Source organism: Fundulus heteroclitus, chromosome 9 (genome assembly GCF_011125445.2).
Source record: "Fundulus heteroclitus isolate FHET01 chromosome 9, MU-UCD_Fhet_4.1, whole genome shotgun sequence".
Classification (NCBI taxonomy): domain Eukaryota; kingdom Metazoa; phylum Chordata; class Actinopteri; order Cyprinodontiformes; family Fundulidae; genus Fundulus; species Fundulus heteroclitus.
Window position 1 is genome coordinate 17,534,497 of NC_046369.1, and position 24,010 is coordinate 17,558,506.

The 24,010-nt window shown below is 37.6% G+C and overlaps 1 protein-coding gene across 2 annotated transcripts; it reads right to left on the reverse strand.

The window, feature by feature from the left end:
* Positions 1-1,067: 1,067 nt before the first annotated feature.
* On the reverse strand, positions 1,068-22,848 carry adgrl4 (adhesion G protein-coupled receptor L4). Of its 2 annotated transcripts, XM_012866067.3 has the most exons (16): positions 22,523-22,848; positions 22,035-22,181; positions 13,374-13,523; positions 12,657-12,806; positions 12,312-12,382; positions 11,286-11,465; positions 8,954-9,137; positions 8,739-8,852; positions 7,450-7,649; positions 5,024-5,203; positions 3,962-4,165; positions 3,550-3,770; positions 3,109-3,175; positions 2,872-2,963; positions 2,505-2,673; positions 1,068-1,862 (listed from the first exon to the last, which is right to left on the reverse strand). In XM_012866067.3, the coding sequence occupies exons 1-16, from the start codon at positions 22,566-22,568 to the stop codon at positions 1,800-1,802; spliced, it is 2,238 nt and encodes a 745-aa protein (XP_012721521.1). In that variant the 5' UTR covers positions 22,569-22,848; the 3' UTR covers positions 1,068-1,799. The 2 variants fall into 2 exon arrangements, with proteins under 2 accessions (XP_012721521.1, XP_021173955.1); XM_021318280.2 differs by lacking the exon at positions 11,286-11,465.
* Positions 22,849-24,010: the final 1,162 nt, after the last annotated feature.

The window sequence follows — 24,010 nt, forward strand, 5'->3', positions numbered from 1 at the left end:
ACACTTCACCTGCCTCTCTTCTTACCCTGATGCACCCATCACTCTGGAACAGGGTAAACCTGGACTCATCAGACCAGATGACCTTCTTCCATTGCTCCAGAGTCCAATATTTATGTTCCCTAGCAAATTGAAACCTTTTTGTCCAGTTAGCCTCACTGATTAGTGGTTTTCTTAAGGCTACACAGCTGTGAAGTTCCAATCCCTTTGTTCCCTTCACATTGTGCGTGGAAATGCTCTTACTTTCACTGTTAAACATAGCCTAGAGTTCTACTGTTGTTTTACTTTGATTTGATTTCACCTAATGTTTAAGTGATCGCCGATCACAATCATTTAGGATTTTTTTTTCCGGCCACATTCTTTCCTCAAAGACAGTGGGTCCCCAGTCTCTTTCCAATTTTTTAATAATGTGTTCGACAGTTCCTAACCCAATTTTGGTAGTTTCTGCAATCGCCTTAGATGTTTATGCATGACTTACCTTTGCAGGTCAGAGAGGCCCCTTCTCTGTCCACTTTTAAAGCTCGTCTTAAAACCTATCTATTTAACTTGGCTTTCAATACCAGCGAGATCTAGTTTAAAGTGTATGTCTTTGTTTTTAAACTACTTTTAATTATAATTATTTTTATTTTGTTGTGTTTTTGGATTGTACAGCACTTTGTATCAACTGTGGTTGTTTTAAAGTGCTTTATAAATAAAGCTGGTATGGTATGGTATGGTATGGTTTATGCCTTGTGCCAACGATTTGACCCTTCTGAAACACATTATTGTTTAAGAAATAAGAAGCAAGTCATTGCACCAGTTGGGGTTAAATAACTTGTTGCCAGCTGAAATATAATCGCCCAAGCAGTAATTATCCGATGGGAGGCTCGTACCTATTTGCTTAGTTAAATCCAGGTGGCGCCTTTTTTTGTCCAGACAATATATATATATATATATATATATATATATATATATATATATATATATATATATATATATATATATATATATATATATATATATATATGTGTGTGTGTGTGTGTGTGTGTGTGTTTGTGTGTGTGTGTAAATAAATGAATAAAGCATTTAAATATGATTTGAGATTTGGAAAATACACACGTTTTTTGTGCTACTTTCATTTAATTTTATTGTCAAGCATACAGATGAGGAAAAAAAAAACAATAAGTAAGGATGCTGTATAAGCATTCTCACTGATAAACAGATAATGCAATGAATTTGTGGCTCCACAGCACAAATTTATGACCCAGCGTTTCTCATCATGTCCAGTAGATGGTGGGCTTGGCCTGTGAAATCAGCACAATGGCACGCACTGAGAGATTCTTTTTTTCTTTTGCTCTATTGAAATAAACTTAGCGAGCTTGGATGAAATGAACAGCAGTGTGCCAGCAAATGCTTCATTGACACATTTCTTTCATAATTTACTAACTAATTTAAAAGAACATAAGCAACAAAGAGGGAAACTAAGCTTTGTGAAGATAAAGGAGAACACTGAAAAGATCTTAAAATAAACTAGTTAAAAAAAACAATTGCCACCCTTTTGAAACATGTTTTTGTAAAAGACTTAAACTTGTATGGGTTTACTGAATAAAGATTCTGAAAAATGGTGAATACATCATTAGAGTCTCTTGACATAAAAAAAAGACTATTTCATATCTGCAAATGCTACATTTATCGGACATTTGTATTTTCCTCCCATTGACAAAAAATAAAAATATAAAAGCATGAATTACAAGATATCACTGAGCTGTACTGTCAAATATTATTGTTGAAGTTCAGATGGTTGAGCTTTAGCTGAAAGGTTTTCATCTTAGGTATTCAAAACAGCAGGGCACATTTTTGAAAAGCCTGTAGTATTCCTCTTGAATCTGAAAGAAATGAGAAAGGTTTGTGTCAATGCAACATAAAAAACATATCTTCTTCAGTAGCCCCCCCCAGAGTCTTGACTTGAATTGCATTGACAATCTATGGAGTGTGCTGAAGATTAGGGTGATGACAAGGAGGCCTTCCAACCTCAAATACTTGGAGCTTATCACAATTATAAGTTGGGTTGATAGTCCTAATACCAATGAAGATATAATCATAAATTATTGACAAGGGTATAAACATGTTTCTACATTAGATTTCTTAATAACATTAAGAAATCTAATGTTTTTTGTAAAAACAGAAAAAAAAAAGGTTTAATGTGCTTGGGGGATTCCTGCATCATTTCCTGTCAGAAACTAAGTAGATGAAGATGAATCATTTAAAATCTAAATCTACCAATAAAAGTATAGGATTTTTTTTTACTATATTATGATACTACACAAAACAAAATACAATTATATAGCATTAGCAAAAAATAGAGAAACAAGTATTGTTTTTTTTATCAATGCCTAAGTATTGTTATTGTTTTTTATATGTGGCATTAGGTACTGAGTAAGTATGATTTTGATTGAAAATGAAAATATTTGCAGCTGTTATTACTTTAGAAAGCAAGAAAGTCTAGAAGGAGGATTTCATGACGTTACCTTTCTGGACAGCACACAGAGGAAGATGAAGATAAACATTCCTTGGAAAGCGTTGGTTATGGTAAAAAGATAAGCTGTGAGAGTGGTTTCGTGGAGAATGTGCAGCACTCCAAAGGTCCAGGTGGCTCCAAGCACAAACAGCAGAGCCATAGCACCACGAGCGCAGGACCTGAGGGGACATTACTGATTTTAAGTAGCCTGCACACAGCGCTGCTAACCTCCTTGTTTGAGCGAACAAAGAGCCTATTTGTTACCCAACATTACTCTTGCAGGGCAGCATATCCTAATAATCTGTCAGATCAGGACTTTTTTTGTTAACTTTTGTTGTTGTTTTTGACCTATATAAGAGAAGCAGAAGTAATCCTACCTGATGTTTTCATAGTGGCTGATTTCAGGCTTTTTCACAGCGGTGTGCCGGTACACCTTGTAGATAATTACTCCAAAGGCCAAGAGATTAACCTTTAGTTTGAAACCAAACAAGACAAACACAACAAACGTGAGTCGAGTCTAATGAATATTTATCACAGAAACAACTTCTGTTTGTGGAGTTAATGTATTAAACATTTCAGCTTATTGCTGAGACATCGTTTTTTTTTTTTTTTACCAGAATAATCAAACATGCAGGACCAATGAAACTCCACACAAAGTGATTTTCTGTGCTCAGCCAACACCTGCAAAGCAACGATTGAGAAAAAGATATTTGTGTCATCGAACGATAGTAACAAACTGTTCACAGTGTGTATTTTATTTTATTTTTAATCTGAGAACAAAAAAATTATGGGTTAAAAAATATATATACAATTAGCATTCAATTTTTAAAACTTGTCACTTTTAATTGGGATTTGCTTACATAAACATTAGGCCTGACATTGTACCTTCAGGCCAAATCTAATCTAAGTCTCTCGGTTCACTTGTTAATTTGACATCTCTACTTTGATTTACAAAAATTAAAAATCATGTTGGAAGATAAAAGCCAATGGTCTGTTTTTTTCCCCTTGAAATTATAGAGCCACAGAAAACTGCAACATTATTTATTGCTGCTTACACTTTATCTGTGCCGTAATACTTTGAGCCGAGTGTTGCTGAGATGGCCACCACGACTGCAGGGCTCCCATAGCCGAAGATGTAAAAGTTCCGATGCAGAAAGCCTTTGTTGTAGATGACACCGACTACTATTAAATACAAATGAATGCCCTCAATGCACATCCAGGCAAAGGCTGCAAGAAAGAAATAGTGCAGCATCCCTGCAATCACAGAGCAGAACAGCTGCAAAGAAGAAAAAAAAAGAGACAATAAAGAGGGGGATATATTCCAAGTACTGAACGGGGGAAGTTTGTAAATCTGCGGTACACTTCCAACATTCAATTAGTGTTTAAGTGTAAAGATCAAAAGAAAGGAAAATAAAGTGCAGTGATTATTGCAGGTCCGTCAAACGGACGCTTCATGTGCCTTCACACCTTGTGTGAGTTCATGTTGATCCCCACGAGGAAGATGAACTCGGCCATGAAGAGGCTACAGCACAGGTTCTTGTGTATGGTGGTTCTGGTGCTCTGGATCTCGCTGAAGAACCAGAAGGTGAAGATGCACAAGGACAAACAGATAAGGGAGATGATCATCCCCAGCTGGGAGATGCGGGTCAGGATGGTATTGTGGGCCGCCAGCTGGGAAGCAAATGGAAAGGGAGGTGTTTCATTCGCAGGCTCATGGTATGCTGGAGTTGTAAGTTCTTGTATTTTCTGCTTGGAATCACTTCATATAACATAGACGTAGGCAGAGGCTACCTCAATATGCCGGCTTATAGACATACTGGGCTCATGGTGGTTTTAAAATATCAGAAATGTGTTCTTTTGATTTTTGAGTTTGATTGCCCTGACTTTGCTCAACCAGGGATTTAAGAAAGTATTTCTTCACAGTTTTTTTATTTTTTTTGCTGATTTGTTTACATCTGCTATTCAAATTACTGTTGTTATAATTATAAAACCCCTTACTGGTCTAAGACTCCACTGAGTGCAGTAAAATATTATTGCATGTGGAAGAACAGCAAGCCTGTGCCTTTTTACTCAAACTTCCCAGTGTTTCCATGTTTCAGGTTTAAAATGGACGTTTAAGTGGTGTAGACGAGCTAATCTGCTGTAGATATGTGTTTTATGATGTTTTTATAGTTTCATGAAGTAAAGCACATTGAACCGCCTCGCTTCTGAAATTTACTAAACTTGACCTGACTTACAATGCTGTATATAAGTATGCACACTTAACTAAAACTAATCTAAAAATGACCTAATATATTACATCCCTTATTTAGATGAAAATGAGAACTTGTCCTCAATAGACCTCATATAGGAACAGTATATTTAATTGTGTGAAGATAAAAAAAAAAAAAAGACAACACATATAGGTTTCAGTCTGAAAATTACTGCGACCTCAACGCCTGCTGAATTTAACTTTATATTCTGAGATGAATTAAAGAGGAAGAATGTACAGTGTTGTATTTCAGGGTAAAAAAAAAAATAAAAACTCACATTAGCTCTTCCAGATGACATGAGGATTGCAAAGTGTGTGAGGTGATTGCAGGAGCAGTTGGTTGCGTTGCTGGTGACGTGGAGTGTCTTGCAGCCTTGGGTGGACCAGTGGCCCTGCAGGCTGTCCACCTCATACTCCCAGAAGGCGCACTTCGTCACATCAGTTCTGGTGTCGATGGGCTTTGGGGACAAGGGAGAAGCAGAGCAGGTGTTAGAAGTCTGGGAGAGGCCTTTTTTTATTAGCTTTAGCACAAAAAAAAACAGACACAGCAGGTCTCATCCAAACAGCATTGCAAATTACTGCATCCAGTTGACTTTTATAACAAAGTGCCATAAGCGTTACAGATCATTTCAATACACAACTAGGATGTAGATTGTTCATTTATTGCATTGTTATTTTTACCTCATTAATTTACCCTATATTTACATTTTGTTAGATTAGATTAGTTAGATTAATATCTAATGTCAATGTGTACAAACTTTGAGCTCCTTAATTTCTTCAAAAATGTGTTTGTGTGCAAAATACCAAAAAAAAAGGTGCAGGCAGAATGTCACTGAAATTATTGATTGTTCATCTTTAAAGGCAATTTAAAGACACTTTTCCCTCTTCAGCATAAATCAACACAACCTTTGTTGGGTTTAAACCTCCAGGGGCCCACAAAAATAATGATATCACATTTTCACACATTTTAATTATCTAAAAAAAAAAAAAAGTAGCAGAACATTAACTTTCAGGATAATTTTTCTCATTACCCCTCCTTTTTTCACCCTATCATCTTTTTTGTGTTTCACAAGAAAGATGGTTCAAGATGTGGAGGTGATATTTATATTTATTTGATTTTAAGGTAAATCTGCAGCTGCCTGTTTTTTGTCAGGCCAAGACTGGCGCATGAGAAAGCTAATTCCTGAAATAAGAGAAATGCAAATATAATTTAAGCCCAATACTATTATGAGACAAGAAATGACTAAATAAGATTAACTTGGCTTTCATGGATTTATAATTGGCACCAAAATGATAGTTTAAAGATGCAGAAGTGAGGGCTGTGACTTATATTTTCACAGGTAAAGCAAAACCTAATGGGCCTCTGGCCACTTAAATAACGAACAAGCCAAACTCCTCCGACAGAGAGGCACGTCTGGAAAAAAAAGTTACTCTTTGCTTTCTGTGTTGTCACTTCTTTTATCATTGTGTGTGGGTTTTGAGCTGTTTGCTATATCTTGTTGATTATTTGCATCAGTCAATCATTTGTTATGTCTTTGTTATCTTTGTCTCCTTTTGTTCTTCTTTTGATCTCCTTTGTAGCCGATTTGGATTTCGTTTGTGCATCTTTTTGTTGCCGTTTGTTATTGTTATTTTGGATCTGTCTCTCGCTGCCTTGCAGTCTATTTTTGTAAATGTTTCATTTTGATTTTGAGTATTTATGTTGCCAGGTTCAGTCACAGCACATCCCTCTTTAGTTTTTGTATAACCTTTGTTGATTTACACTACGGATCAAACGTTTGGACAGACCTTGTCATTTAATGGTTTGTCTATTTTTTTTATCACTACCTCTGGGATCAAGAATTTTTAGTTTGCTAAATAATTCTAAATACTTTGGTTTCTTGGTTTTAATGTATTCACCATCTATCTACAGTACAGAAAGTAATAAAAGTAAGGAAAAGCCACTGAATGACAAAGGTTTGTCCAACGTTTTGACTTGTAGTGTAGCTAGTAAAGCTTTCTTGTCTTTGTAGTTTGTTAATGTCTGTCAAAGCTTTTAAAAAGCAACTAAAACATTAGTTTTTTTTAAACAGGCATTTAGCCTCACCGGTCACAGGGTTGCTGTAATGTGTTTTACATTTTTATATTATATTTAAATGTTTTTAATTTCTCTTTTAAATTTTCTTTTAATTGTCCTAAACTGTGTTTCACTATGAAGCACTTCATTACTGTTGCCTAAAAAAGGTGCTATATAAATAAAATGTGCTTACTTGCTAACTTGACTAGTATCTGTTTATTTGTGTCTTCCAACACTGTGTTACATTTTTGAAAATTTTAAAATTACTTTGTGTCAATTCTTTTATTTTTGTTTTGACAGGGGTTTGATTCTTGGGATACTTTCTTTCATTTTGAGTTTCAGTTTACATTATAATACAGAAAAAAAAAAAAAAGCTTTTGGCCGAGCAATAAATAAACACCTTGCAGGTTTTCACTGGTTTAATCAGAGTTGGATGATTCATGTGACCTTGAATGAGTCTGTGTGCACACCTTTTTATGAAGAATAACATAAACCAGCAAGTCGGCATTTTTTTAGGAAAAGAAATTCCTCTGTGGCGTTCTCTTCAGCACTAACAGACTCCTCCGGAGTTCATTTTCAAAGGACAGCAGGATATGAGAAGACGGAAATAACAATGTAACTGGCATCAGCACTCTGCTCATTCTTTACCTCATTGTGCCCCAGTGTGAAGGTGACATGGTCAAGTTGGTAAACGTCAGCAGGTTTGACGGCTGCTGCCATGACTTGGGAGTTGACAGTGATTTCCCCAGTTCCTGCGTAGCGTGAGTAGTCGGTGACACCTGGGTCGCTGCTCGGCTTGAGGATGTCACTGATGCTGTCATATCTCACAAACACCACTGACACACATCCTGATGGACAAAACAAGCGGAACAAAGACGAGAGGGAGTAAAACTTACTGTACTGCTGCTCAAACTTTTAGCTAGGCAGAGGAAAGTCAGTCAGCACCTCAGTTTTTATAATAGAAGATTTTCTCACAAGATATAGAGGACTGAAAGCTCTCTGGTATACATAAAGTGTGAGGACAATTTTTGTATTTAGAACAAAAAAAGAAGGAGAAAAAAAAAATAATTATCACTGTTTCTTCACAAAAACACTTAAATATGTATTCTTTCTTTTTTTACATGAATCTGTTCATCTACAGTGTTATGAAAAAAGCATTTCCCCCTAACAGATTTTTGTTTTCTTTGTCACACTCAAATGTTTCTAATACTGGACAAAGATGACATAAGTTAATGTAAAAAGCTATTATTAAATGTAAATTGCATTTATTAGAGGATAATCACTGTTCCAAAAAAAAAAAACTGGTCCTATGTGAAAAGATAATTTCCTAGCTTATAAATAACCTATTTTTTGTTTTGTTTTGTTTGTTTAACTTCATTGGCCATTCCCAGGCTTTATAACCGCCAAACCTTTAGAGTCAAGTAATTGCTTGAATATAACCTGTTTGACAACATGGAGCAGGCAAACAATCTCAGAAAGCTACAAATCATGCTCCGATCAAATGAGGTTCAAGAACAGATTACAAATTAAGTCATTTTCATGCAGAAAGTTGTGGCTGTGTGGCAACAGCAGTCCTGGCACAGTTGGAAAGTTGAAGGCTTGATATATCATATCTTAGGTTGCATAACAATATGCGTATCAGTGTATCATTGCTGCTGGATGTGGCTTTGGTGAAGGCACTTTGAGTGCTCAATGTAAGTAGTAAATACCTGTATAAGTTCAGTCAATTAACCATTTATTAAACTGGAATTTGTTACAAAGCCACTTTTAAGGCTTTTTGCCTCTTCACTGAAAGTCATTTTCCTCAAAACAAAACATTTTATCATTAAGTGAGAGTGACAAAAAAAACAAACAAACAAACAGAAGAAACCTGTAAGGGGGCGAATACTTTTTCGAGACTGTTCTTCTCTTTATACAGTTAGGGCGAGCATCTTTACCACTTGTTTTATCCTCTGGTTTCAGTTTCGGGGTTAGATCTATGTGATCTCCTCCCATTGAAACGGAAAGTTTGGTCTTTGTCTGAGAAGCATCAAAGGTGAAGAGTTTCAGTTCTGTAGAGGATTTAAAAAAAAATATTCAGTGACATCTAAATGTACATTTGAGAATAAATAATTTAATGTAACTGAGAGAATTCAGATCACAGTTGCCTCACCCATTTCAGATGCTTTGATTTGAAGCTCAGTTGGAGTTTTGTGGTTGTTGCCCAACGACAGAGCACTTTCTTCAACAACATGGAGCAGCTTGGTGATGGTGTGTTCACGCCGCTCCTGTCTCATTCTGTTCCAAGCCACCAGTTCATCCTGCTCCACCAGATTGTTCACTGCTTTGACTAATTGCTGTTTGACAAGAATTTTTATGATCAGTAACGACATGTGGATATAATTTTAATTAGCACTACAATGTGATTTTTGTTGTTGTGGTTTGAGCATGGCAGCCATCTTGATTATAATTAATTGAACAATGCAATAAAACCAATTTACAAAACTGTGTCCCGTAGATGGGTAAATATTACATACAGTGCCTTGCAAAGTTATTCCTTGACTCTTCCACATTTTGACTTGTAAGTAACACAAACATCAATGTATTTTTTCATAAAGTGGTACATAATTGTGAAGGGGAACGAAAATTATACATGGTTTTTAAAAAAAACAACTAAAAAACATAGTGTGCATTTAAATTCAACACATTTTCATCAATACTTGGCAGAACCACCTTTTGCTAAATTAACAGATGTAAACCTTTTAGGGTATGTCTGTACCAGCTTTGCACATATAAACACTGAAAGTTTTTAGTAGAGCTGCTACATGGCTCAAATGTAAGAATCTATTTTTTCATCTTTAAACCCAATTGTTTCAAGTGTTTTGCAGTTATGCATTTAACACAATTTAGCTTCATGTCTTACAAAACAGTCATTTGGTCCTTTAACTGAACAGCAAGATGCCGACTGCCACATGCAACTAAAGATATATCTCGGATGTAATTTAGTGACAGTTCTAAACAGATGTGTTACCTGCATGTAGAAGACACAGCTAAGGGTTTAGTGCTGCAGGTGGTATTCAATCCACACAGACTGATCCTATATGTTTATTTGACAAAATACAGCTTCGACATGTTCTGCCTTTTGTTAGTCTTCACTTCCTTTTTTTTTTTGATAAGCAACAATATAAATCTTCTTTACCAGCTTTGGACATTTGGAGAGTGATGTTTTTGGACAACTCTTCCTTGCAAGATGTTTCAAGGTTTCAAGGGCATCATTCTAAAACAGCAGCACCAGCCACAACACTTCTGCAGCCTCCAATGAGTTATTGGTTTGTATTTAGTTTCATAAATTTTCCCATTACCAGTTGCTGAAGACAAGTTGCCACCACTATGCTTCATGATGACAATGGTGTGATGTGATAGAGTGATGTGCACTGTTCGTTTTACTCAATACAAAACATTTTGCATGAAGGCCAGAAAGGTAAATTTTGGTTTCATTTGAACAGAGCACCTCCTTCCAGGTTTACCGTGTCCTTAATTTGGCTTTACTAGAGTGGTTTGCGAGCAAAAAGGACCAATGCACACTGCACTTTCTAGATTTTTCTTCACAAAAAAAAGAAAAATTGAAAAGCGAGTAACTTTTTTCTTCTACTCCAAAATTAGGCAAAACGTTGTGTTTATCTATCACACCATGGTGTTATACCATGGCACATGATGTAGTGGTAGAGCAGGCGTGCCATAAACTACCAGTCAAAGGTTTGGACACACCTTCTCATTCAATGGCCTGTGCTTATTTTTACTACTTCCCTGGGAACCGCTACAATACTAATTCAGGCGACTACCTCATGAAGTTCATCAAGAGAATGCCAAGAGGGCAAAGCAGTAATCAACACAAAGGTAGTTTTTTTTTTTTAAGAATCTAAAATATAACAGTTGTTTTGAGTTATTCCACTTTTTTGTTCACTACATAATTCCACAGACTTTGACTTCATAGTTTTGATGTCTTCACTATGTATCTACAATGAAGAAAGTAAGAAGAATGAAAAGCAATTGAATGGAGAAGGTACTTGATTGAATGACAAAGTTGTATCCAAAACCTTTAACTGGTAGTATATATGGAGGCTATAGTCCTTGAGGTAGCTGTCCAGGGTTTAGTTGCTGACCATGGGACCGATGGACTCTGCATGTCCCCCCTCCGCCCTCTGCTCATTTCCTTTGTGATTACTGTCAATAAAGGAAACCAGCCCTATCCCACATAAACTCTACAACAATTCAATAACAAATTAATTTAAGTTGGTGGAAAGTTCAATGGGCTGTGAATACTTTTTCAAGGCACTACAGATGTCCCATAATGGCAGTAAATTATTTCAGGCAGAATATCTTTATAGAGGGCACATGACTTCATGTAGCACCAGTTGTTTTCTTAAACCAGTTCAAAGCGTGGCAGCCTTTTCGGCAAGGCTCCAACTGTTGACTGAGAAACAACAACGGTAAACAGAGCGTACTGAAAGAGTGGAGTTGACGGCAGATGGTTTGACAGTGTAATCCTTCTCCACAGCAGCCAGTGTTGATGCGGATCGACTCAAGGCCTCAACATATGCGATCACTTCCACTGAGGTAAGTTCACCAGACGTCCTGTTGGCAATTTCTCTCAGCAGGCTTTGTGGCTCCGTGAGGTTGCTCATCTAAAAAGGAGGAGAGATTTATTTTTGACGACAGAATGACTTTGAACTTTCAGTGACTTTTAAAAGAAAGTTTAAATCTTTTAATTTTTTTTTCCCCTTGAATGGCAAGTTGAAACTTGCAGGTAGCTCGTTAAGATTTACACCAATTCATGTTCAGAAAGCCAAAAGTCTTCTTCGGGGATATGTAGTCGGTAAAGTGTGATATAATTTAATATTTTTCAATTGTCTGTTATCTATAAAACAGTATAATGGGCTCTGGGACAAAGAAGCAGTCTCTGATTTATATTATGTGCATTTAATGCATATGCAATAAATATACAGTCCTGAATTTGTCTGTCCAATATAAATTATATGATTTATAATATACAGTACTCAAAGACTGTGTCTGCAGCATGTCTAATGGGTACTGTCTAATAGGTATATAGGCAAGTAGTACCTCTCAAATTAGGGCGACATGTAATAATTAAATTATTTTGTTCTTCAATTTTTAGTATTTTACAACTATCCATTTCATATATTGTCTTATAAAACAGTTTATTTGCTCCTTTCACTGAACATTAACATGCAGACAAGTGAAGCGTCAAGCAGCATGCTTGACACTAAACGGATGCAGCGTTATATGAGGTGCCCAATTGTGTTACTTCTCCTATGGAGCTGGGACAACCAAGTGTTCAGAGCTGCAGGTAGGAATCGCAGGTCATTCTTAGATCACAGAGACTGATGATACAAGTACGTTAACATAACGTAGCTGTAACCCGTTCTATCTCTGGTTGCTCTGCACTCTCTCCAACAGGGGGCAGCTTTATCATGTCTATTTTTAACCTCCCTTGGCAGAGGGACACTTACGTTTTCAAGTGTTCTGTTGACAGCCTGCGCCATGCATCCAATGTTGTCATGGCAATATTTTTGGGGATGTTCTGAAAAACAAGAACTTCACTTATGCATGGTGATAAAGTGAGGTCTGAGAGAGCATATAACATCACATTTCTCAGTGTGCCACCGGTGCTCCTTAAAATGCCTGAAATTTTGCATTATTTTCAAGCCAATCCTCAACAAAGTGTAAAAAAAAAAAAAATGTGTTGAACAAAATAAAAAAAAAATAGGATGAAAGAAGATAAATATCTATCAATGTGAGTATTAAAGGACTCCTGCTGTGTGTGTTTGTGTGGGCTCTCGAGTTTTCATACCGACCTTTACATCTTACACCTCTCTCTGCCTGAAAGTGCTTATCGCCTGAAGTCGAGATGTAATCACGCTGACAGGAACAATAGAAAGATCCATTTGTATTATGGCAGCGTGAGTTTGGGCCACAGGCCTGTTCGCGCTCACATTCATCAATATCTAAAAGATGCAAATAAAAAAAGAGGGCTTCCATTAAAATGATTGTACGTCAAAATAAGCGACACTATCCTACTATCAAACATGCTTCTAAATAGTAAATAATAATTCATTTTGCATTTTTGGTGTCTGTGACAGCTAAACATCGATGTAGCACACTTTTGCAAACATTTTTACATCCAGAACTCGTCTGCTGCATGTTTCCCTGCATCCGGTTGGATATCTGCAGGAACTCTTCAGTCTGTAGCCTTGCAATAAAGATGCTGTGTTTTTTTCATCGTGCAAAATAAACAAAACATCTCAGATGGTTTTTCAGGGCAGCAGATGGGAAAGAAGTGGTAAGGAGAAAAAAAAAAATCCCCTCCAACATATTTATTTTCCTCTCTCCACTGAGAGAGAAAACAGTTCACACATTCACCCAGACCTCACGTCGTCGCAGCTGCCCAGTAACTGCTTTAAAACACACTTGAGTCGGGTACTTGTACTAAGGTCCTCAGAGAGTACAGGCTCGTTTAAACTACAGATCCCTGTGTGAATTTTTGCACATTTAAAGACTTCTCTAGGGATTACCAGTGCATCGGGTGCCGTCGTTGGTCTGGAACCGGGTTTCTCCGGTCGACACGTATCCAGAGACACACGTACAGTAGTAGCTGCCCTCTGTGTTTGTGCACTTGCCCTTCTCCCCGCAGATGTTAGTCACATTCTGACACTCGTTGTCATCTGAGAGAAGAAAGACAGAAGAGAAAACGTGCAATCATAAAACAGATTGAAGATTGACGACAGTAAAAGTCTTTACTAATTTATTTAAAACTTCAGAAATTTACAATGCCTTGCAGAAGTTATTGGAAGGCCTACCCCATGGACGTATTTTTTGCTACATATTGTTACATTATAAGCACAAATTTAAAGTATTGCATTGGGTTATTATATATCTCAGACCAACACAAGAAGAGTACAATTTTGAAAGAAAATGGATGGTTTTCTTACTTTTGGTTCAAATTAAAATCTAAATCATCCATTTATTCTGTCACCTATAGATAAACTTGCACCAGCTTTTAGAAGTCAGCTAATCAATAAAGTCCACCTTTGTGCAATTTGATCCGTCTTAATTCTGGAGGAGGGGCAGAGCTCAGATGGAAGAATCAGTTAACAGGACGGCTATTTGTCCGACAAAAGCCATTGTTGAAAACAATGTATATGAAATTCCATATAAAGTTTAACAATTTAGGGGGGAAAGAAGGTGCTCTGATCAGATGAGACTGAAATGAAACTTCCTCACCCTCACGCTTAATACTTTATGGGGGTTCAAATACAAATGAATGACACACTTTTCAGATTTTTATTTGTATAAAAAATAAAAGAGTTAAATAAAAAAGTAAAATAGAAAAAAACATGTATCAAGTTCCCTCCACTAAACAATTATGAGGTCCTGGGCGCTGTGTCGTTCTATTAAATAAAATCCCAACAAACTACTCTGACATCTGAGGTTCTAAAATGACATGTGAGAAAACTCAGATGATTGCTTTTGCTTGTCACTACATAGCACTATACCTGAAGAATTTAAAAACCTTTACTTTTTTAATCCTTTATTAAAAAAATGCACCCCAAACTAGAAATAAACTGCTTTATTTCCCACTGGATGTGTCAGCATCTGTACATGTGACATCTCTGCTAAGTTTTTATTGGCTTCATGTTGCACCCAGTAATAATACAGCCAATATACAGCCTCATCGCATGTGTCTTCTTTCTCATTAAAAAGCAGTTTTGACACAGGATTTGCATTTTGCTCTGCTGAGGTATCCAGATCTCAGCTCTGCCTCTTCGACAATAAGTTAATTTAGAAATATCGACTGCTAGGCTTTTATCGCAAAATTACGACCACCAACACAGTCTGCCTGCTTTTTGATCATTAAAAAAGTGATTATGATCCTCCTTAAAACAAAGCATTTTGAGATTTTTGATCGAGTCCAGAAATAGCACCACAAAGTGAAACTTGCAAAAGGTTATCTTGTACAATTACAACCTTTTAAATATTCTAAACATCAGTTTGAAATTAAGTAGGATTGTCCATGAACCATAAAAGTAATCTCAACCCATAATGTTATCAGTGCATCGTTGTACAATCAGCCATTGATAATAAACTCAGACTGTAAGTTTAAAGCCACTGAAATGTGAGACTTTTACAGGCACCAAGGGACTGCCCATCACAGCAGGGGATGCCAACACTGCTATGTACTAAGCCCCCTCGGATTTATTGCCCTCTTTGCCTGTGGACCCCTCGAGCAGAGAGGAGTTCTACACTGAGGAGACAAACAACCGACCAAGCTGCGTAAAGTCTGAGTCAAGTCTGTCGAATCAGAATTCGCCTCCTCGCTTCATCGAACAGACCAAAGCCTTTTGCATTGTTTGCATAGCCCACAAACCTAAGTTTTAAGGCTTCCTTGTCTAGTTTTCGTCTTTCAGCCCCTGGAACATGTGCATAAGCCATCCAACCAAACACTCTTACATGGCTGATGTCAGGTTTTTTTCACACTATGTTTGGTAGGGTGTTTTTTTTGCTTCAGGACAGATGTGGGCAACCTATTCTGTATGTCGGCAGCTATTGCTACTGCTTCAGCCCAGTACATCTTTGGTAACTCAGCATGTGACAGCATGCCTCTGTCTGCTTCAACCAAAGTCCTGTTTTTTCCTTCTGCAGTGCTATTTTGCAGAATTTCTTTATCACATGTCGTGTCTTTTGATGCACCAGGATCAATCAACCACTCAACCATCCTTAGTCCTTCAGTAAAACTTGCATTTTTAGCAACAAAGGCACTTTTTGATGAGTTTTCTGTATTTTTACAGGTTACATTTTTGGGTTTGTGACTTTTCAGCCCTATGTGTCCTTCTTTTCCACACCTGAAGGAAACACAAACTAAACTCTGATGATCTACTTGTGTGTGTTCTCACTTTGTTTATCTCATGTACGCTTCTAAATCTGAGTCTGACTCACAATTTATGGGGCGCAAAATAGAAACATGAAGAAGTTGAATTTGATTTGTGTACAATGATGAGAGAGAACTTTGGTAGAGCAGCATAGAGTAACAATAACAGAGCGCTGGCCTCGATGAAGCTGTTATTAATCAGAAAATTAAAAAGTTATTTCCTGATTGTTTCACTGCAGTCACATTCAGCAGGTAAACATGGTGATGGCAACACACCTCAGCTACCCCCAGCCCCACCGCTGGTTGCTGGTTTCCCTGTTCCTGTCTGAATACGCACTAAAACTGCATCCTTAAAATGAACTGAACCTGTCTGAATCACAATGAAAGATATTGCAGCTCTTTGCGTGAGCATAGCCAAGAAACTGCATCTACCACCAATTTTCCCACCAGCAGCAGCGGAGGCTGCAGCAGTGTGTCCATGACATGCGCATCAGTGCTTGTAGCCGGCTCAGAGTCACAGCACCGTGGGCAGAGCTGTTTGTGGGTGCTGCGCTATTGATACAGATACAGAGACCGTGTCACTCAGTTGAGGAGCGAGATAGAGAGACACTTTCTGATTCTTGCTAGTTTTCGTCTCCCGGATCTGTTTAAATTTTCTGCTCTGTTGCCTCTAATTCTAAACACTCTCTCTTGATTCCTCTGCTCTTTCATCACTAACTTTGACCTTAAATGTCTCATCTTATAGTTTCCCTGATTTCAGCCAATTGAGCATATTTGCGAGAATTAATTAAGTAGAGGCCACAAGCTAGGTGGGCATATACAGAACAATGTGTAGAAGAAGATAATTTCTTCTGTATTTCATCTTAAAGTGAAGCATAGAAGTTCTAAAAAAAATACATTTTTGTGTGAATACATTTTATCTATTTATTAAATTTAAAGTCTTTGCTTTTAATTTTTACAAAGGAAATGTTTATTTAAACGACCTTTATGGTGTGGGGAAAAAGCGCTGGCAGACTGCCATTACATTTTTCTTCTTGAGCAACCCCTAGCAGCAGCTCACGCACCTCAAGTTCTACTATGCTTTGAACTGGTTAAGGCAACTACAGTTTGTTTTTAAACATAAGTTTTGTTTCGTTTAGCTCTGCCATCATTCAATTGTGTTATAAGCCTTACCACATTATTGCTACGGAAGATTAATGTGGATTTAATGTTGTTTTTTTTGTATACCTTTATATCAAGCTAATGACTGACCGCTACAGCGCCCTCTAGCCTCCAGGCTAGATAATAGCATTAATAAAATCAAGGGTCCTAAAGTTATTGATTTTTACTGAGCGAATAATTCTTTGAAATGTTATTTCCTCAAATACTGCTTTGTAGAACTTAGATTTGCATTGTGAATGGGTTGGAGCACATACCAAATGTTGTTCTAGATTAGTCAAGCTAATTTAATCTCATTCCACATTCTTTAAGATGAACTTTAGTTCTCTAACTTGGATCTGCAGAGAATCAGGATTCACTAAACCATTCTGTCGATGGTTTTCAATTATTTTATTTGTCCTTTTGTTTCCTTTGTGTGTACATATTTCCTTGGCTTCTATATATTTTAAATTCGCCTAGTAGTTTAGTTCAGTTTCACTAGCCTAGTAGAGAGGATTTGTTGATTGAAATATATTGTTAATTCAGATAAACAATATTCTATAGTAGTTTTCTATGTAAATATTTATTCATGTTAATAAATTATTTAACTTGAAGAGAAGTTATAACTCCTTTATTCCATATGTGAGTTTGCTGTTGAAAGAATGCCAGTGCTTGAATCATTCCTTTCAACTATTGTCCTAATATTAGCTTTTTGGGCTGATATTCACCGGATGATACATAACAGACTCAGAGTTATTTATTAAACATTAAAAAACTTAAAACCATTTGTAATGGCACAACAGCATCTTTGGAAATTTCTTTACATCACAAAATGATGTAATTATTATTACTGAGCACCATGTGATAATTCATTGCTTTCTACAGTTATTGTTTTATAAACGACTAAATTAGATCTTAATCCTGTATAATTTGAGCTTGATGAAGTACAGATGTGTTGACATCTCAGTGCTAGTTTAGTTTGAAATGAAGCTTGGGCTGATGGCAGCATTTAAACATTTCAACTGTGGATTCTCACAATTGTTTGGCATTTTTCAATTCCATTTAGCTCAAATTACTGCCAAGGATTTGTACTTCTGTCCAGGTTTACAAAGCACCAGCCAGAGCGCAGCTTGCTGTTGATGCGGCGGCTGCTCACTCATTATAGAAAGTGCTGTTTCAGCCTTATTTTCAAATAAATCATCCATCTCGCAGTTTATTGTAATATGACCTACAGGGGCCTTTGCTTTGTCTGGATGTGATGAACACCCTCTTCCACTTTCCTGTACCTTTTGCACAGAACATGTGCGGTAAAGGAAATCCTCTATTCTTATGGAGGAGGTGACGAACACAAAGCTTTTCTGACTCTTCTATGACTCACTCTGGAATATGAGGTTGCCACCAAGCTTTAAGAAATATGAAAAAGGCTAAAGGGACATGAACACAGATAAAACAAAAGATCAGTGTACTTCATTGGGATTTTATGCAATAGACTGTCATAGAGTAGAGCATAACTGTGGAGTGTAGGGAAAAATATTGAGGTATTCAAATAAATGTAAAGATACAATTCTTAAGGAGATGATGGCAAAGCGCTTTAAAGGGAGTAATTTTAAAAAGGTCTAGCTTTTTTATCATCTGTTAAAAAGTGAACTTTGTGCACTAACAACTTGATCTTAGTTTATTTTTTTTGTATATAGGGAATTACCTGTTTTGTTGAAGAACTCAAAACTTTTAGGCATGACCCATTTTCTCATGAAACTTGTCCCTCAAAATACAGTAGGTATACTAGACTTGTGGTTTCAATTTAGTTAGGACACATGGGGAGGGGTTGGGGGCCCTCTAGCAATTCTGAACAGCTCAGATACATAACAGGAAGAACAAGGCAGTAAGGCAAGTACAGTCTTCTGAAGGTTGATTATACTACACAATACAAACTTCAAACTATAATACTAAAATTAGCTAATGATTTTGTCACTTGAAATGGTCATATTAAGTGAAGCACAAATATACACACACAAACTCACACACAGATAAAAAAAAAAACTAAAATGGAACACCAAAATAACACAACCTCTGAATGAATGAAGTATTCTTATGAAATACTTTGTTCTTTAAATAGTTGAATGTGCTGACATCAAAATCAAACAAAAATTATCAATGGAAATCAAATGTATTGACCCATGGAGGTCTTGATTTGGAGCCACACACAAAATGAAAGTGGAAAAACACAATATAGGCAGATCCAACTTTGATTTAATGTCCTTAAAACAAGTCAAAATGAGGCCCAGTAGCGTGTGTGGCCTCCACGTGCCCGTATGACCTCCCTACAAGGCCTGGGCTTATCCTGATGAGGTGGCGGAAGGTCTCCTGAGGGATCTCCTCCCAGACCTGGACTAACGCACCCACCAACTACTGGACAGTCTGTGGTGCAACGTGACGTTGGTGGATGGAGCGAGACATGATGTCTCGGATGTGCTCAATTGGCTTCAGGTCTGGGGAACCGGCGAGCCGGTCCAAAGCATCAACGCTTTCATCTTGCAGGAACTGCTGACACTCTCCAGCCACATGAGGTCTAGCATTGACTTGCATTAGGAGGAACCCAGGGCCAACCGCACCACCATATGGTCTCACAATTGGTCTGAGGATCTCATCTCTGTACCTGATGGCAGTCAGACTACCTCTAGCAAGCCTTTGGAGGGCTGCCTGGCTCCCTCACAGAAATGCCACCCCACAGCATTACTGACCCACTGCCAAACCAGTCATGCTGGAGGATGTTGCAGACAGCAGAACGTTCTCCACGTCGCCTCCAGACTTTGACACGACTGTCACATGTGCTCAGTGTGAACCTGCTTTCATCTGTGAAGAGCACAGGGTGCCAGCGGAGAATTTGCCAATATTGGTGTTCTCTGGCGAATGCCAAACATCATGTTGGGCTGTAAGCATAACGCCCACCTGTGGCCCTCATACCACCCTCATGGAGTCTGTTTCTGATCGTTTGAGCAGACACATGCACATCTGTGACCTGCTGGGCATCAGTTTACAGCACTCTGGCAGTATTCCTCATGTTCCTTCTTGCACAAAGGTGGAGGTAGGGGTCCTGCTGCAGGGTCGTTGCACTCCTATGGCCTCCCCCACGTCTCCTGGTAGCGCCTCCATGCTCTGGACACTACACTGACAGACACAGCAAACCTTGTTGCCACAGCTCGGATTGATGTGCCATCATGGATGAGCTGTACTACCTGAGACACTTGTGTGGGTTGTAGACTCCGTCTCATGCTACCACTAGAGTGAAGCATCGCCAGCATTCAAAATTGACCAAAACATCAGCCAGAAAGCAGAGGAACCGAGAAGTGGTCTGTCGTCACCATCTGCAGAACCATTGCTATATTGGGGGGGGGGGGGGGGTCTCGCTGATTGCCTCTAGTCTCCACCTGTTGTCTGTTCCATTTCGACAATAGCAGGTGAAATTGATTGTCAAACAGTTCTGCTTCTTAAGTGGACAGTTTGATTTCGTTTGATTGACTTGGAGTTTCATTGTTGTTGTTTAAGTCGTCCCTATATATATATATATATATATATATATATATATATATATATATATATATATATATATATATATATATATATATATATATATATATATATATATATATATATATATATATATATATATATATATATATATAAAGCAAAAGTGTTTGCTTTCTTTCTTTTTTTTTAAGGCAACCTTTTCTCCTCAGTGTCTGACAATGAATCAGAATAAACTTTGTCTCTTTTAGGTCAGTAAAAATGATGACAACTATTTCTGTTTGCGTAAATGCCAAATATGATTAATGGGATAAATTTACGTTTTTTTGTTTTTGTTTGGTATTTGTTTTTACGTTACTCTGCCCTGGTGATGACATCATGGCTTTTGTAAGCTTATGACCTGTGAGTTAAGCAGAAGCACCCTTATGGATAGTTTTAAAGCACCTCAAAACAAACTCAAGCAGGCAATAGAAGTCAAATGAGATAACTTTGGATCACTACAACTCTGGGTTATCATTGGTGACATTTGCATATCTCCGAAGAAGCCACGTTGAAACAATTAAATGCAAGTAAATACACCAAGGATGTGACCAGCCATTGTACTGTTCAGGAAGCATACAAATTATGAGTCCCAGAAAGTTATGTGCTTTAATACAAAAAAGTATATTAACCCCAGAACAATAGTAAAAGACCTTGTGAAGATGTTGGCTGAACTTGGAGGGAGAGTGTCATTATCCACTGTGAAACAAACCCTTTACAGAGATGTGCTGAAAGGCTACTCAGTGAGGAAGACATCATTACTACAAAACCACCGTAAAAACAAAAAACATGAAAAAAAACTAGATGGCAGTTTGCAAATGCACTCAGGGACAAAAACCTTAGTTTGTTTGGCCATAACACAAATCATTTGGAGGAAAAGGGGAAAGCTTGCAATCATGAGAACAGAATCTGGGGTTAGCTGCATCATTTTGTGTGGCTACAGGATGGACTGATGAACATCATATGAAAAGATCATGTGAAAAACACCAATTTGTGGTAATATTTAACTAAGCACCATACCAAAAAAATAGTCAGAAATTGGCTTCAGGGCAAAAAAACTCAACCTTACAGAGAGGCCATTACACAGCCCTGCTGGGCTGAAACACTGTCTTTGAGACAGGCAGGCTAGAATCTGGACTTAGTTACAGCAGTTTTGTCAGGAGGATTGGATCAAAAGCTAGTCTTCGCAGCTCTAAAATGGATACCAAAACATTTTGACCCCAGTCATACAGTTCAAAAGGCAATTCTGCTAAGGAAATGCATGTAAAAGTTCTGGCTATGAAGAAAGTAATAAAGTGTTCTCCAACGATGATCTCTCTGCATGTTTTGGCATTTAGCAAATAAAAATTATTGATCTTGGTTTAAATAAGGAAAAATACAGTATTTACTTCACCTTCAGAAACTGTGGCAAGAAAGAATTGTTTTTGGAACAGACTTCTCTGCAAACTGTGAGACTATGCTGGTATGACCAAAAAATCTTTAAATTATAGTCATAGCTTGTGAGGCCGACATGCTCCAGGTTTCCCTAAGCACAACATGTTAACCCCCCCCCCCCAAAAAAAAAAGAAAAAAAGAATATTGGATGGATGTGTGTATCTGCGCTCACCATTGCAAAATGCTATCCCATCTCCCGTATATCCGTAGTTACATAAGCAGATGGGGCTCGATCCATTCTTGGACTTACATGTCGCATGTTGGTGACAAGACTGACAAATATCAAATAGGCCTGTGTCCATTAGACTCCAGAGCCATGCTGCAAAAATAAACAGGAAAAAGGAAACAATTAATAATTCACACTCACTAAGATATGAATTCTTTTAGTAAGAAAATATGTTTTTCTCCGAACATATGTGTGTCTCCAGTGTAACAGAAATACATTTCCGATGGTTTTTTTTGGCATTTTGAATGCCATTTTCAACACAAACAGTTTTCGCAAATTGGAGGAAAAGAATACTGTCTGAAAAGTGAGTTCAAGTACAGATCTCTACCAAAGCTACTTATATGTAACATTAAGACCCCATTGTTAAAGATTTGATTTCAGTCCTCTCTCTATACATAAAGCTGCTATGCTGCAATACAAGGAAGCTCACTTACCTATGAAAAGTAAACGCTTCATTGGTGAGTTGAGCGAAGACTCCATACCTACTTTGGGTCTGGATAATACTTTGAGTCCAGAAGGCGGTGGGCTGGCTGGTGACGTACACAGTTTCCTTGCATCAGTTTTCCTGTTTCCCTAAACCTGGCCCTTCCTGTCCTGATATTTAATCTGCTAACAAAAACAAGCAGCCTGGCCCCTTTTACCAACCAGTCGGCTACAAATACTCTGTTTCACGACTCTATGTTACTTTACAAGTCAGGAGAAAAGGTTTTCATGACATTTCTTCACTTTCTTGTGAGGCTATTTGCAGTTCAACTTTGCGTTGCCATTTTGGTACCTTCCTAGTCATTGTTCTCACTGGAACACATACAGAAGGCTAAGTAAACACGGGCCAAAACAACACTGGCTGGGTTCACTGAAGGACGACCCCCTCCCTTCCGCAAAAGGACGGTTTACAAATTCACACACGCACACATTCCAGCGCGTCCAGAGTGTCTTTCAGTATCCGTCTCAGTGTTTCTTAGACAAAGGTCTGAACGGCTGCATTTCCTGTAGCCTTTTGCTGCAAAACAGCAACTCAATTTTTAGCTCCTATTTTTATCTTTTTGTTTTTGTCATGGCTATTGTCGTGTTAATAAAAAACAAAAAAACAAATTGAAAATAAGATACTTATTGGGGAAAGTCTCAACTTATCATTGGTCAAATTCCAATTTATATTCAAAGTTTTTATTTGGATGACATTTCCTTTATGGAGTCTGGTCTTTTAATACATTTCCTTTTAAAACAGCAATCTATTGAAGAAGCTATGTTCCATTAATGGAGCCGTTTAGCGGCTATGCAGTGTGCTGTTATCCACATTTCCAAACACACTGCCTTAAAACAGGATTTATTCCTATGTCCAAGGCCAGAGTAATTGTGACATTGTATAAAAAGGCAATATAAACAGAATTTTCAGACCCTTTGTGCTATAGTCACATACAGAGTGTGCCTTTGAAGATAAGTGATATAGCAGTGCTTTCTATTTTTGGTTCTTTGACATCTGTCATGGACTAATGACCCTTTTCTCTGTCAAGAAAATGAGCAGGACTCTGTGCTATTTAGTTCTGGCGTGCTTCTGACCCATCAAAACAAAGTTTTCCCTCTAGGGTAAAAGCCTATTTCAATGGAAGATATTTCCAGTTGTGCTGTTCTAGTCCACCCATCAATAGTATAAATTGCTGTTCTAGTGGAGAATCCAACTGGCACAGCAGATACAAAACAGGTGAAAATTAACAAAAAAGTGAGAAAGTGACAGCCGTCAAATGGGAAGAGTAGCCATTCAGGTGTAGCTGAGGGTCTTTTCAATCCGCCTTCTTCTCTCCGGCATACAAACACATTCATTGATGAATAGTTTCACTTCAAAGATAAGTTCTTTGCTGACTGTATTGCAATCTCTGGAGGCGGTTTGAATTGCTTAGGCAAGGCGTTCAGTTTATTGCTGAGAA

Bases quoted from the DNA above. Each gene is read 5' to 3' on its own strand.
- adgrl4 (XM_012866067.3), bottom strand. From the start codon at position 22,568: ATGGAGTCTTCGCTCAACTCACCAATGAAGCGTTTACTTTTCATAG. The intron at 5,204-7,449 runs GTAAAGAATGAG...TTGTCCCCAAAG, and splicing joins TCACACTGGGGCACAATGAG to CCCATCGACACCAGAACTGA. The intron at 3,176-3,549 runs GTAAGCAGCAAT...GTTGCTTTGCAG, and splicing joins TATTACGGCACAGATAAAGT to GTGTTGGCTGAGCACAGAAA.